Source organism: Bos mutus, chromosome 1, assembly GCF_027580195.1.
Source record: "Bos mutus isolate GX-2022 chromosome 1, NWIPB_WYAK_1.1, whole genome shotgun sequence".
Lineage (NCBI taxonomy): Eukaryota > Metazoa > Chordata > Mammalia > Artiodactyla > Bovidae > Bos > Bos mutus.
In genome coordinates, this window is record NC_091617.1 from 82207393 (window position 1) to 82221409 (window position 14017).

The 14017-nt window shown below is 41.4% G+C and overlaps 1 protein-coding gene across 6 annotated transcripts in view; it reads left to right on the top strand.

Annotated features, from left to right (window-relative positions):
* Window positions 1–1742: 1742 nt before the first annotated feature.
* The window catches only part of ABCC5 (ATP binding cassette subfamily C member 5), an 82327-nt gene continuing 70052 nt past the window's right edge, over window positions 1743–14017 (top strand). For 4 of the 6 annotated variants that reach the window (XM_005909530.3, XM_070372529.1, XM_070372543.1 and 1 more), the window contains exons 1-2: window positions 1743–1895; window positions 4769–4945. In XM_005909530.3, coding sequence (XP_005909592.1) covers window positions 4817–4945 — 129 coding nt within the window. In that variant the 5' untranslated portion in view covers window positions 1743–1895; window positions 4769–4816. The other 2 variants (XM_070372516.1, XM_070372524.1) reach the window with 2 other exon arrangements.

The following is a 14017-nucleotide window of genomic DNA, read 5'->3' on the forward strand; positions in this document are numbered from 1 at the left end:
GGGTCTCTTTTCATATTTGAGTGGCTGCTTGAGTTTTCCTTTTCTGTGAACTGTCTATTCACATCATTTGCCAATTTTTCTATTCAGTTATTTAGCATTTCTTATTGAGTTGTAGGAATTATTTGTATTAAAAACTTTGTCAGTTATAACTTGTAGTTTATCTTTTTGCTTTATGGCATCTTATATAGAAGCTGAAACTTTAATATAAAATTAATCAAACCTTATTTTATTGTTTTTGTATCTTATTTAAGAAGTTCACAAAGATATTTCACATTTTCTTCTAAATGTTTGAAGGTTTTCCTTTTCAGTTGGGCCTTTGATCTATGTGGTATGAAGCTATAACCCCTGAGTTTTAAGAAATACGGATGACCAATTGTTCCAGCATTATCCATAGTCTTTTCTTTCTTTCTCTACTGATTTGTAATGTTTTCTTTCTTACAGATCAGCTTTACATGTATGCATGAGTCTGTTTCTAGGCTCTTTATTGCATTGGTTTATTAATCCATTCTTGGGCAAAACACTGTGTTAATTACTTCAGCTCTATTGTACATTGGTGTGCATTTTGTTTGTTTTTTGCTGTGGTTCAAGTCACTTGTTTGTTTGTTTTTGCTGTGGTTCAAGTCACTTGGGATCTCAGTTCTTAGTTCCCCCACCAGGGATTGAAGCTGGATGTGACCTTGTCAGTGAAAGTGGGGCGTCCTAACAGCTGGACAGCTGGGGAATTCCCTACATTGGTGTTTCATACTAGCTAAAAGTATAAAGGTAGAGGAGTCATTTTACCTTCCATTAAAAAAAACAACTTTGAAATGGATAATCATAACACCTATACCTATTTAAAGGATAATCTCCTTTAAATACATGGAGATTTAAAAAACAAGTATGTAAAGCACAAGATACAGACTGCTGCTGCTGCTAAGTCGCTTCAGTCATGTCTGACCCTGTGCGGCCCCATAGACGGCAGCCCACCAGGCTCCCCCATCCCTGGGATTCTCCAGGCAAGAACACTGGAGTGGGTTGCCATTTCCTTCTCCAATGCATGCAAGTGAAAAGTGAAAGTGAAGTTGCTCAGTCGTGTCCGACTCTTAGCGACTAGGTAGCGACTAGGTACAGACTATGTAGGCACTAAACACAGTAGTTATTTATGTTATGATCATCTTGAAGGTACAAATGAAACACAAAGAGAAATGAAGTGATCAATCTATTTGGAAACCTCAGTTTCATTTATAAAAAGGGATGAATTGGCATGTCGTTTCTAAGGCTCTTGCCACTCTAAAAACTGTCATCCTGGCGTTTATTTTCTAGAACGTGGGCAGCACAAAAACATGTGATGGACAGTGGGATTAAAGTGAGACAGGTGATAATGCAGGGTCGCGAGCACGCAGTGGTAAACCCTTAAGGGCCACACAGATAAGATGAGGGGCCGGCTGGTCTCCTATAGGCTACGGTGACCTTCACAGTGTTTTCTGGTGCATAAACGGCCAAGCATCGCCGTGACCGCCCTGCCTACAAACACTGGGCAGCCAGCCCACAGAGGGCTACTGTCAACCCTCCCGACCACTCACTGGAACACAGGGCCTTGGAGAAGATTCCAGACAGGATCGCAGAAACTCTGCGGAGGACGGTGCAGAGCCTGGAGCGCAATGGAAGGGAGGAGCGGCCTGCATCTCCTCCAGGGCTTCTACAGTGCTTCTGGGAAATATAGTTCTTAGCCGCGAAAGGAGCCTGGGGCTCCAGGAAGCGGGACTACAATTCCCTTCAGTCTTGGAAATTCTTTGTGCAGCACGCCTGCGCAGTCTGGAGGCCAATGCCGCTATAAAGGCTTGTTTTGCTCCAGGGGCTAATGCTCCGGAGCGTGGTCGAGTGGCCGGCGCAGCCGTCCTGGAGCTGGGGCACAGGTAGGTGTCGGTGACTGCCGTACCCCTTCCTTCTCCCTCGGGTTGTCGCGGGGGCCATCCCCATCCAGTGTGTTTCGGCCCATAGTGGGGGACTGCGATCGAGGATGCGAGCAGTCCGCGGGAATCGGAGAACTGAGAAAAGCGGCCTGGCCTTCCTCTAGTCTCCCGCCGCCTCATTTTCGGGACGCGACCGGGAGGGTTGGAGGTGAGGTCCTCGGAAGGCAGGTAGGGTGGGATGAGTGATCGGGGTGCCGGCTACATTCCCGGCTAACGCCACCAGGTGGTGCTACGCCCGCGGCCCGTGTGTGTGGGTCGCTATCGCCTTTCCAGGCCAGAATTGGCCGTGGGAACGCCCTAAGGCCAGGGGCATCCTAGGGGATGCTGGCCTGAGAGAAGCCCCCCTCTTCAAGGTTGTAGAGAGACGGTTTGGGGCACCCCCGCTTAAGCCGCACAGAGGGGACTGAGCACCCAGCGACCTCAGAAGTCATCGTCTCATTTTGGCTATGGGGTAGATAGAGGTTCGTGACAGAAGCACGCACAGGAAACCCTTGGCAGAGTCCGGAATGGAATCCGGATCTCTTGACAGTCATTAGTGCCCTTTCCCTTTCCACCGCAGAGAGCTGCATGGGGCTTTGTATTTTTCACGTAGGGGTCATTCGGTTTCTGCACAGACATGGGGGAGGCAGGAGGCAGATGGACACAGAAAGGACTGGCAAAGTTTCAGAAGGTTTTGAAGGAGATGAATAGGTCATTCTGGGGTCTCCAGGGTGAGTCAATGAAAGGTGTGGTAGGCTGGAGACAAGTAGCTTTCAGGGAGGTGGTAAGTACATACCCTTGTAGCTTCAGGTCTTTTTGTGTGGCTGCAGGGCCTGGAACCACATTCCTGAGGTGTTGGAAACCTAAGCAATATTGCAATGAAGGCAATTTGGGAACACCAGTGTGGCTACTTCCAGTCCTTGTAATCCTGTGCAAACTCCTCCCCCCAGGCAGTTTTGACTGCATCATTGTACAGAAGGTCTACACTTAGCACTGAAGGAGAGTCCTGGTTAAAAGAAAGTCTCTGACCAAGAGACCTCTATGGGTTCTCTCACTTTGATTATTCTGCTGAGTGTCATGTACAGCTCTGACTCAGAAGTAAATGAAAATCCCTTCCCTTTCTTCTTCTCTCTTAAAAAAGACTTTTAAACAACTTTAAGGGAGAACAGAAAGAAGAAAAGGGAAATACAAATAGTACCCTCTCCTTCATCCCCAAACTCTGGCCTAGTGATCTTTCCTTAATTGTTTTCTTCAGATTTGGGCCTTGTTTGTTTCCCAGATCTATTGGACTTCTAGCTCTTGGCTGGCCTTCCTGATACTCAGAAGATGGAATCCTCCTTATGTTCAAGGCCAGGAGATAGTAGCTTTGTCCTTGCACAAGGCCTGTCTACTTTCATTGCTCTACCTCTTGGCCCAGGAAATTAAATAAGCAGGAGTGTTAGAGGGAATGGAAAATTGCTCCCCACACCCTTCCAACTTAGAATAACCTGGAACAAAGTGATTGAAAGAAACTGAGGTTACATGAATTCTTAGGCAATTGAGGTGATCCTTGTGGTCTTCCTGACGTGGCATTTGGCATTCTGAGTGAGTTTCTATGGCCTCCTTCCTTTCAAACTTGCTCCCCTCCTCTTGCCTTTTTTCAAAGCAGGACTGATCTTTTCTGCTTTCCAGATAGTTGGCTAGGTTGAGGAACCTTTGGCAGGGAAGGTTGGACTTCAGTGATCCCTGTAACAAGCAGGATTATTCTGATCTGCAGCTGCATCCTGACACTGGGGACACTGGCAGATGCCAGATCTGTTTATAGTTTAGGCTTAATGAGGTCCCAGTGACGTGATTGCTGCGCTCTTGGTTGTAAGCCGGTGTTCTTTATGGTGCAGTTTGTCATTGGACAAGGTGACTTTTTTCTTTGAAAGATAAGTAGTTGAGCAATATCAACTCAGGGTACTGGAGCCAGACCTCTGAAAGGTAAGAAGTCAAGCTTTCTTTTGTGCTGGAAACAAGTCTCTATGGTGGAGATTTAGTCCTTTTTATTTAGAGGATTTGTAAGTTTTCTTGTTTTCTGATACCTTAAAAAATGAATTGTACTTGTCAGAATTATGTCCGCAATGTTGTATTTTTCATTCTCAGTGATTGATAGGAATTTATGGAATTCTAAAGGCAACACAGCTACAGTTCTTTAATTTGTAGTGAGGCTGTTATAAAAAGTGTTTTCCCAGCTTGTATCTGGGAAGCTTTGACCATCTTAGGGTGGAGTATGTATGTGTTTTACTTTTTCTAAAGTAACCAGAATTGATACCAGGTATTGATTAGAGTTAATCAGGCTAACTAGGGTTTAGAACAGCGTTTCAGGTAGATACTAGATAAGACTTAGTAGAACAGGGTGGGGAATTTCTTTTTGCTATTATTTTTTTTATAACAGCTTTGTTGAGATATTTGTATACTATGAAATTCACCTGAGTGTAGAGCTTGGTGTTTGGTTAGTATATTAACAGAATTGTGCAATCATCACCACTAGCTAATTTTAGGACACTGTCCGTAATCCACGGGGAATTTGTTTTTAAAATTCAGGTGTAAAATTTTTTTGGAACAAACTTAAATTGTTTCTGGAAAGCCTTTTTTTTTTTTTTTTTAAAGACTTATCTAAATGCTCTATGCATTGCAGTTGAACTTAGTTGAGAAAAATAAAATGGTACTTGAAAGATGTTTGAGAATTTATTTTTATAGATATAATGACAGAAAACTTTAATGCTTTTGTCTCTTTCTCCCTATTTTAAAGTACTTTTACTTATTAAGCGCAATTTAGGAAATACCTGTCCTTGATGCATTTTTAATTCCAGGAATTCTCAAGTGGAACCAAGAGTCTGTGAGCCCTCCACTCAGAGAAGATGAAGGACATTGACATAGGAAAAGAATACATCATCCCCAGCCCTGGTTATAGAAATGTGCGGGAGAGAACCAGCAATTCAGGGCAGCACCGAGACCGTGAGGACTCCAAGTACAAGAGAACTCAACCGGTCAGTGTTGCCCTGCCTAATTTCCTCTCCTTATCTGCTTGCTGTGCTAGACCATACCTTCTTTCTTCACAAAATGCATAACTGAAAAGAGGTTTCTTTTTCTTTACTGACTTTAGGTCACTGTTAAGAATTTATTGTTATTTGTGAAAGAGAAGATGTTGGCTCTCAACCTGTCATCTGTTTTTCCCCTTTGAGTTCTCCTCTGAAAAGGTGTTGCTAGAACGAAGACAGTTTATGCAGGGTTGGGGAGGGGAAGGGCTGGGCAGGGAGCAGTGGGAATAGGAACCATTATACTTCAGTCTTGTACTTATAATTGTTCCCTCCCTCTGCCTCTGTTGTCTGCTTTTAAAAGGTGACTGGAGATTCTCATTCAGATTTCAGAGCGTACTTGGAACAATTCTATATTGGTGGAGGATAATCAGTTGAAATTTTCAAGAAAACCTATGAGTGTAAAGGAGTCTTTAGTGAATAATTTCCTCCGAGGGAAATAATGAATATGCATTTTAATCTGGAAGAAACATCTTCGTCTGGGGAAAAATTCTTGAATTGCAGAAGTAATAAGAAAGAATGGGGGTTGCTGGGTAGGAAGTTGAGGTTTGTGTTCCTGTATTTGTTCTGTGAAGGCAATGGCACCCCACTCCAGTACTTTTGCCTAGAAAATCCCATGGACAGAGGAGCCTGGAAGGCTGCAGTCCATGGGGTCGCTAGAATCGGACACGACTGAGCGCTTCACTTTCAATTTTCACTTTCATGTATTGGAGAAGGAAATGGCAACCCACTCCAATGTTCTTGCCTGGAGAATCCCAGGGACGGCAGGCCCGGTGGGCTGCTGTCTATGGGGTCTCACAGAGTCGGGGTCTCACAGAGTCGGACATGACTGAAGCGACACAGCAGCAGCAGCATGGCTCTATAGCTGACACTGGAGTTTCATTAGCCTGACCTTACTTGTCCCTCTTTGCTACGTGAAAGCTGTAGCCTTATTAATCAACATTTTCTCACTGATGGGTATTTTCTGTTTCGACTGTCTGTGGTACAATGCTTTCCTATTCAAGCTTAACTTTGGAAAAACATAGATTCACTGTAATCAGTGTCAAATCCTTAAGGTCCCAGTTCTGTACCGTTTCTGTGTCCTTTTGTTCAGACTTTATGTTAAAACACTTATTGAATATCTTTTGAATGCTTGACATTTAGTATAGCACTTATACTGGAAAAAGTCACAGAGAACGAATGAAGTGGGGATGCTGTCAAGCTGTTAAGTCATCTGTGTCTTAGTGGCTTAGGAATTAAAATAGTATCAATTGTAGAACCTAACTCATGAGATGCCTTGAGTATTAAATGAGCTAATACATATAAAATGCTTAGAATGGTGCCTGCCACGTAGCCTGTGCTCAAAGAATGTTAGCTCTTAGAGCTAGTGCTATGCTAAGTCACTTCAGTCGTGTCCGACTCTGTGCGACCCCATAGACGGCAGCCACCAGGCTCTCCCATCCCTGGGATTCTCCAGGCAAGAACACTGGAGTGGGTTGCCATCTCCTTCTCCAATGCATGAAAGTGAAAAGTGAAAGCGAAGTCGCTCAGTCGCTCAGTCGTGTCTGACTCTTAGTGACCCCATGGATTGCAGCCTACCAGGCTCCTCCATCCATAGGATTTTCCAGGCAAAAGTACTGGAGTGGGGTACTTAGAGCTAGTAGTCTAGGGCATAAGAGGTGTGTAGGAAAGTTCTACATGTCATGCTAAGGAATATTTTACTATGGGCATAGGGGAACTACTGGAAATTATTAAAAGGGTTTTTTTCTCTTAATTTTTTATTTGGAGATGACTGTAGATCCACATGCAGTTGTAAAAATAATACAGAGAGATCCCATGCATACTTCATCTGGCTTCTCCCAGTGGTAACTTCTTGCATCCTATGGTATAAAATCATGACAGGATATTGATTGACAAGGATAACATGCAACCACTTTATTAAGACTTTGCCAGTTTCATGTGCACTTATTTGTGTGTGTTCTATGCAGTTTTTTCACAAGTAGATTTGTATGACCACCATCACAGTCAAGATACAAATCAACTCCACCAAAAGGATGTCTTGTGCTCCCCTTTTATTTTTATTATTTTTTTAATTTAATTTTATTTTTAAACTTTACATAATTGTATTAGTTATGTGCTCCCCTTTTAGAGCCACAGCCTCCTCCCTTGCCCTCTCCCCTAGTCTTTGGCAACCACTCATCTGTTTTCCATCTCTGTGATTTTGTCATTTTAAGAAAGCTGTACCAGTGGGATTATATAGTATGTAACCTTTTGACATTGAATTTTCTCACTCAGCATTATTCCCTTGTGATCCATCTATTTGTTGTGTATCAATTGTATTTTCCATGTTATAGATAGACTACAGTTTGTTTAACCATTCATCTGTTGAAGGAAATGTGGGTTATTTCTAGTTTGTAACTATTATAAACAAAGCTGCTCTGAACATTTGTGTATAGGATTTTTTGTGAATAAACCTTCCATTTCTCTGGGTGAATTCCAGGAGTGTAATTGCTGGGTCATATGGTAAGTGCGTGTTTAGTTTTATCAGAAACTTCAGTACTATTTTTTCCAGAGTAACTTTAATTTTACATTCCCACCAGCAATGTGTGAGTCATCCAGTTTCTCTGCATTCTTGCCAGTATTTGATGTTATTAATTTAATTTTAGCCATTCTGATAGGTATGTCTGATATCTCATTGTAATTTTACTTTGCATGACCTAATAGCTAATGCAGTTGAGCTGAGATTTTTAAGACTTCATTTATCTTAGGAAGATTAATTTTCAGGCAGTATATGAAAAATGTGTATGAGAGAGAGAGAGAGACAAAATACAGGGAGCAGCCTGGAGCCTCCTGTGCCAGCCCAGGTGAAAGAGGCCAGGGGTCTGGATCCAAGTCTAATAGTGAAGATGGAGGAGAGGGAGAGACTTAGGGGTATTTCGGGAAGGAGGCAGGGAGACATTGGGGTGCCTGTGGTAAGGCTGTTGATGGGCATATGGGGAAAGGAGAAGGAGGTGAGCATGAGTTTACTTTTGAACATGTGGAATTTGCGGTGCATCCAGATAAGGTGATCAGTAGATAGAGTACAGATGCGGAATGGAGCTGGGACAAGTTTCAGAGTCGTTAGTGCATCTGTGTAGATGAAGCCTTAGTGAGCAAGCTTGCCCATGCCTAGCTTGTAAAAGAAGAAGAGATGGAACCTGGAAAGATAGAGCGTGGTCCTGTGACATTTCTGAGGACAGAGGCCCTGTCCATTTAGTTAGAGCAGAACTGACATTCGGGTGTGCAGTGGCAGCAGCAAACTTTTCCTCTGTGGGTAGAGAAGTCACTGTTGTGCCTTGTGTCCTCTAAATTATTAAGTCAGGCACCAGACAGAATGTTTCCTTCATGTGACTCAGCCTCATCTTGAAGAAACAGGAGGCTGATACCAACCACTTTTGTGAGATCTCAGGAGTCCACATGAATTTAATTTTCATTATCCTTTGATGTTTCCTAAACTTTTAAATATGAGTATTGTTTTCTGTTTGTTTTTTTTTTTAACCATATCCTGTAGCCTCTGAACTTTTTTTGTTTTTAACTTAAACTGTTTCTTTTAATCAACTTTTTTCTTTTTGCTCAGCCTTGACCTAAGGAATAGAATTATAGGTTATATAACATATTTTTTTACACATGATAAAAGGCATATATAATGATCAAGTGTTTTTAAAAATTCACATAACACCTAGAATGTTCTTGCATATTATCTATCAAAACTCCAGATTTCATAGATACAAATACATCTTCAACTTGTCTCGTATGTTAGCAGTTTGCTAATAGGAAAAAAGCAAAATGACAAATTTCTGGTTCAGCCATGGTATAAAAATGGACAATTTAAGTATCTGGGAAGTGGAATGGCTATAAAAGCATACCATTTACCTTTTTTAAGAATGTAAGTAGATAATTGGGTAGAGATTACAGTTTCGTGTCTTATGATCATAGCCATTGTTTTTGTATTAGTTAGTAGAGATGAAATCTGGGACAAGACCTCCCAGATGCCAGTTCTGCCTATTATTATCCATCAGAAATGAAAAACAGTACCTCCCAAAGTAACAAAAGATAAGGATACATTTGTGGCTCTTAATTGGAAAACAAGATTTTATCCACCACCATTAGCCTTTGATAGGTTCAGTTTAACATGGACACATGAAACTGTCAAATAGAAGTCAGAAGTAAAGCACCAAGTATTAAACGCATTTTAAACAAGTTGGTGATTTTCTTTCTTTCTTTTTTTTTTTTTGCTGTCAGCAAAGTTGCAGAGTATATTGTTTGCCCCTTTCCTAATATTATGACCAAATCTTTTGGAATACTCTTTGGGAAAATTGCTCTAATCGTTCACACCTTCAGATATTTGTATCACATCTGCTTAGAGCTAGTTAAAATAATGCATTTTCACACCTTCCTTTTGTTCAAGACTATTGAGGTAAAGCTTGTGGCCACACACAACTTCATGATTTGCAGACATCCTTTAATCCTGAAGTGCTAATAGGGGTGCCTTCTGGTGCTGTTAGTTCTTTGAGCCTAAGTACTAATCTTGGCTGGTGTTAGGCGGCATTATTTCAACTAACATGAAGATTTATGTCCAGACCACTCCTTAACACTGTTCCCGTGTCTGAGGCGTGACTCTCTTTTGAACATAGCTCCTTTTCTTATAATTGCATTCAGATATGTACATGTTGACCACATAACTCTACCAACTCTGGTTGGTTTGTTTTAAGATGTGATATATATTCTTTTTTTTTTTTTTTTAATTCAGCAAACATTTGAGCACTCTCCAAGATGAACACACAGCCCTGAATGAAGTGTTCTGGTGCACATGATGATAAATTGAGGCTGGCCCTGCCTAACCTCCCTAGAAGCTTCAACTCATAGTCATGTATGTAGATTACTAAAATCTAGATGCTGTGGAATTTAACAAGAAGAAAAGAATTCTTCAGTCTCTCAGATCAGGGAAGATTTCAGGAGGTAGAATTTGGTTGGAGACTTGAAGAACAGGTAGAATTTGGAGAAATGAAGAACATGCCTGGTGGAAGAAAGAGCTGTGGGTAGGACCAACAAGCTGTGGGTAGGCCAACCAAAGAACTGTTGGCTTTGAGCATCAAGTGTGAAGTCATGGATATAAAGGGCTAGATCATGAGTTTCAGATGATGTGTTTTTGTTTTGTTTTTTTTTTTTGCTAAATCTGCAGTTTATTTTGGTAGGTTTTTTCCTCATTTTAAAAAAGGCCAGTGAGGTTTTTTGTTTGTTTTTCAAACTTTTAATTTTATATTGGAGCATAGCTGATTAATAATGTTATGATAGTTTCAGGTGGACAGCAAGGAGATGATGTGTGTTCTTGAATAACAGGCCAAGGAGCTGGTGTTTTAGTTGCTTCAAATTAAAATTGAAGCAAAAACAAGACAAAACTCTGTGATACTTTTATAAGCTTTTTTTTTTTTGGTGGTGGTTTTCTCACTGTGCTCAGGCTAAAGCCAAGGGTGACTGTTTTTTTTCCCTAGCATGTCTAATCTAACTAAGAAAGGAGGAAACATGCAAAATAAGGAGTAGTCAACTAAAGTTCATGTGCCTGTACTACTTTACTCTTTTTGTCCCTTCTGTCAAGTGTACCACTAGTGGGATTTGCTTTCTACCCATGTTAGAATATTTTGCCTCTAGGCAAAGTAACAAAGCAAGTATTCACAGAGTCCAGTGACCTTCACCAAGTGTCTCCTTTAGTTCTGTGTCCGGCTGACACTTTAGTCTTGGTTGGAGTACTTGTGATTAGTGAGTGGAAGAACTATTTGGGTGAGCTCAAGTTACATGCTAGAGACAAGGATGTGATTAGTAATCTCTTACCAAGAAATAGGATTCTAGGATATGTTATTATGAAAGGATTATGGTCTCTTACAGAAAATGTGCAAATTATGGAAGATTACAGGAAAAAATAAAATCACCCTTAACACCTCTACCTAGGGACAACTATTGTTGTCATAAAATAGTTTTGTTTAGCACTTTAACAAAATTTGACTCTGAAAGCTCTTCTTTATGGATGAAGGGTATGTGAATTTTTCTATGCCCTTGTGTTTTCAGCGTCAAAAATATTACCTGTGAGTCTCCTTGCTGTTAGGAAGGAGAGCGGGGTGAAGGAGATTAGTATTGCAGTCTCTGCGTTATTTTTCTCTTGATTGGTACTCAGTGACTCAGCATATTTTCTGGACAGTCAGTAATAGGATGAGTAAGAACACCTGCCTCCCTGCCCCCTTTTCCCTGAAGGCATCTATAAAGCTTTATAGAGCTTAGTACGGTATGATACGGTCTCTGGCCTGGTGCCAGATGTTGGTCTCCAATAGCAGCCTGGAGCTCTCTGGTGGGGATGACAACAGTGCTGCCATTGGTGCAGAGCCCGGGTGGCTTTCCTGCATGGTGACTGAGTCTAGAGCCCGCAGGTCTCCTGAGGTTGGTCTGCTGCCTTGATCATGAGCTCTTTTACGCCATCTGCAGCGTGGCTGCTGCTTCCTAGCTAGGAAATGCTGCTTAAGGGAAATAAATATAGCTTGTTGGCACGAGTTAAAGGAGCTTTCTGTCAAAGGGAAGAAAAGTATTGGAACTAGCAATGTATTTTTCAAGCAATTTTAAATACTCAAGCCTTTACTTTGTTAAAATCTATAACTTGGAAGTGACAAATGGTTAATGAAAACTTTTTCAATGAAACCTGGGTTTTGCTTTGAGGTAGCCTTGTACTGGGGCTTCCCAGGTGATGTGTTGGTAAAGAAACTTGCCTGCCAATGCAGGAGATGCAAGAGACATGGGTTCGATCCCTGGTTTGGGAAGATACCCTGGAGAAAGAAATGGCAACCTGCTCCAGTGTTATTGCCTGGAAAATTCCATGAACAGAAGAGCCTAGCAGGCTACAGTCCATGGGGTCACAAAGAGTCAAACGCTACTGAGCATGCATACGCAGCCTTGTGCTAATGCTTTCTAAAATGTCTCACCATTCTGTCCCTCACTTTCTCGTAATCAAAAATTAAAAAGGCCAATGCCAGGAACAGGGAACAGGGCCTCTGTAAGTCTTTACAATAGTTGAACCTCTCAGTATCAAAGTTACAGACTAATATGAAGATAACTTGGTGCACAAAAGTCCACTAATTAGTAGAATTAATCTTATTAAGTCGATCCCTTCCCTCCTTACCCCCCTTTTTGTGAGTTAACCTATTTAGATAATTAGATGCCATATTTTTTTAATTATTTAAGATTATTTTCTAAATTAGCTGTTCAAAGAATCAACTCTTATTAGATATCAAATAACAATTTCTGTTGACTAAAGCAGGTATGATGTTAAGCAGTTACTTAGTTTCCTTAAATGTATTCTCACAGTGGAAAAATAGGCAAACTGCCCAAATATTCACCTTTACTTTGCATTTCACCATTGTCAGCGCTTCCAGCCTGCTCTGCAGTACAGGTCACATAATGGACCCACTGATGTCTTATCTGAGGCATTTAACACAGGCACACACAGTACTGGGCACTGAAGGGAGTTTCATTTACAAATTATATTTTGGCTTTTTTTTTTTTTAAGCTAAAGCCTGAAAGTCTTCAAGGGATTTTGTCAAATGTAAAATACCAACATTTTGTTATCTACACTGGTGGCTCTCAGTTTAGGCTGCATGTTAAAATCACTTGAAGAATGTTAAAAAAAGATACTAATACTCCAAACAAATTAAACCGGTCTCTGGGGTCACGCTCAGGCAGTCAGTGCTTTTTAAAGCTGCCCTGGTGATCCTAATGTGTCACCAGCGCCGAGAACCTCTTCCCTAGATCTCACGGGATCGTCTCTTCTATCCCCTCAACCAGTGGGGCTCCAAGTGTTTCCCTTTTCTTCTTCTGAGATTTATTTTCAGTTTATCCTTTGAAACCTTATCATTGTAATAACAAAGTTAATCTCATCCCCCGATGTAATAGGAACTTGGGAAAAGTTTCTTGGAATTTAGCTTATGAAACAACTGAAAGCCCTCCAGTTTTTCTCCTGATTCTGGGGTAATGCTAGATTATGAGGTGCGGAAAAATACCTGTGTTACCGTGATGGTAATAAGGTATATCCACTGGTTTTACGTATTTACACTTGTGGATTGTATTAATAGCAGATCCTGGACATTAGGGTAACTCAGCCTAGTTACAAATGACTGAGCTGGGGTACAAATTAATCCATAGCCACTGAGCAATAAGGCTGAGGTTAGCAGGTTCCCCAACTCTGACTAGTGAGCCATTTCTATTTTATTATGCTTCCTTCCTGTGAAGGTTGCATTCTGAAATTTTGCTGTCCCTCTAGACTGAAGTGGCCACTCTCTGGAATTTCTTAAGGGAAATGCTTGAGATGATCAGGATCTTGTTAATTACACATTGGAATAAGAAAGTGCTGAGAATTGGGGGAATTGTCCTTTGCGGTGTTAACTTATTGAGGAGAGGGAGGATGGGGAAGCCTGAAGTCAGATGTTCTTGGAAGGGCATCAGCTTTTTTCATTTCTTTTTAAATTTAAAATAAAATGTAACTTTCTCTTTAATCTTGAACATTTTGAGTCTCTTTGAAAACTGTATCTTTGTAACAGCTTCCCTTAAAAGTTTGTCTTTCTAAATGTTTATAGTAAAGGCAGCTGCAGGAATGGGATACCTACAGAAAAGCTTTTACTTGAGCCAGAAGAGTTTGTAAGAAGAGGCTATCCATTCTGTATTTTTGTTAATATCTTGTGAATTGAGGAGAAGAATATGCCCTAGGCTCTTGAGGCAAGTCCATTCTGATTGTGCCCTGAGGGCCACTTTCTTTGTAACCTTTAATCCCCTTGGAAGCTGAGAGGCACACCTGGTTGGTTCCTCAGCCCCTGGGCTTCGTTCAGAAGGCTGCCCTGCTGTTTGCTTTGAGGAAGGGATTGTTCAGCCTGAGGAATGACCATTGGTCCTTGGTATCCTGTCCCAGGCGTCTCCGGGCAGGGGGAAGCCCGAGGTTGCCCTGTCAGCAGACATTCCACTCTGGCAGCCTGT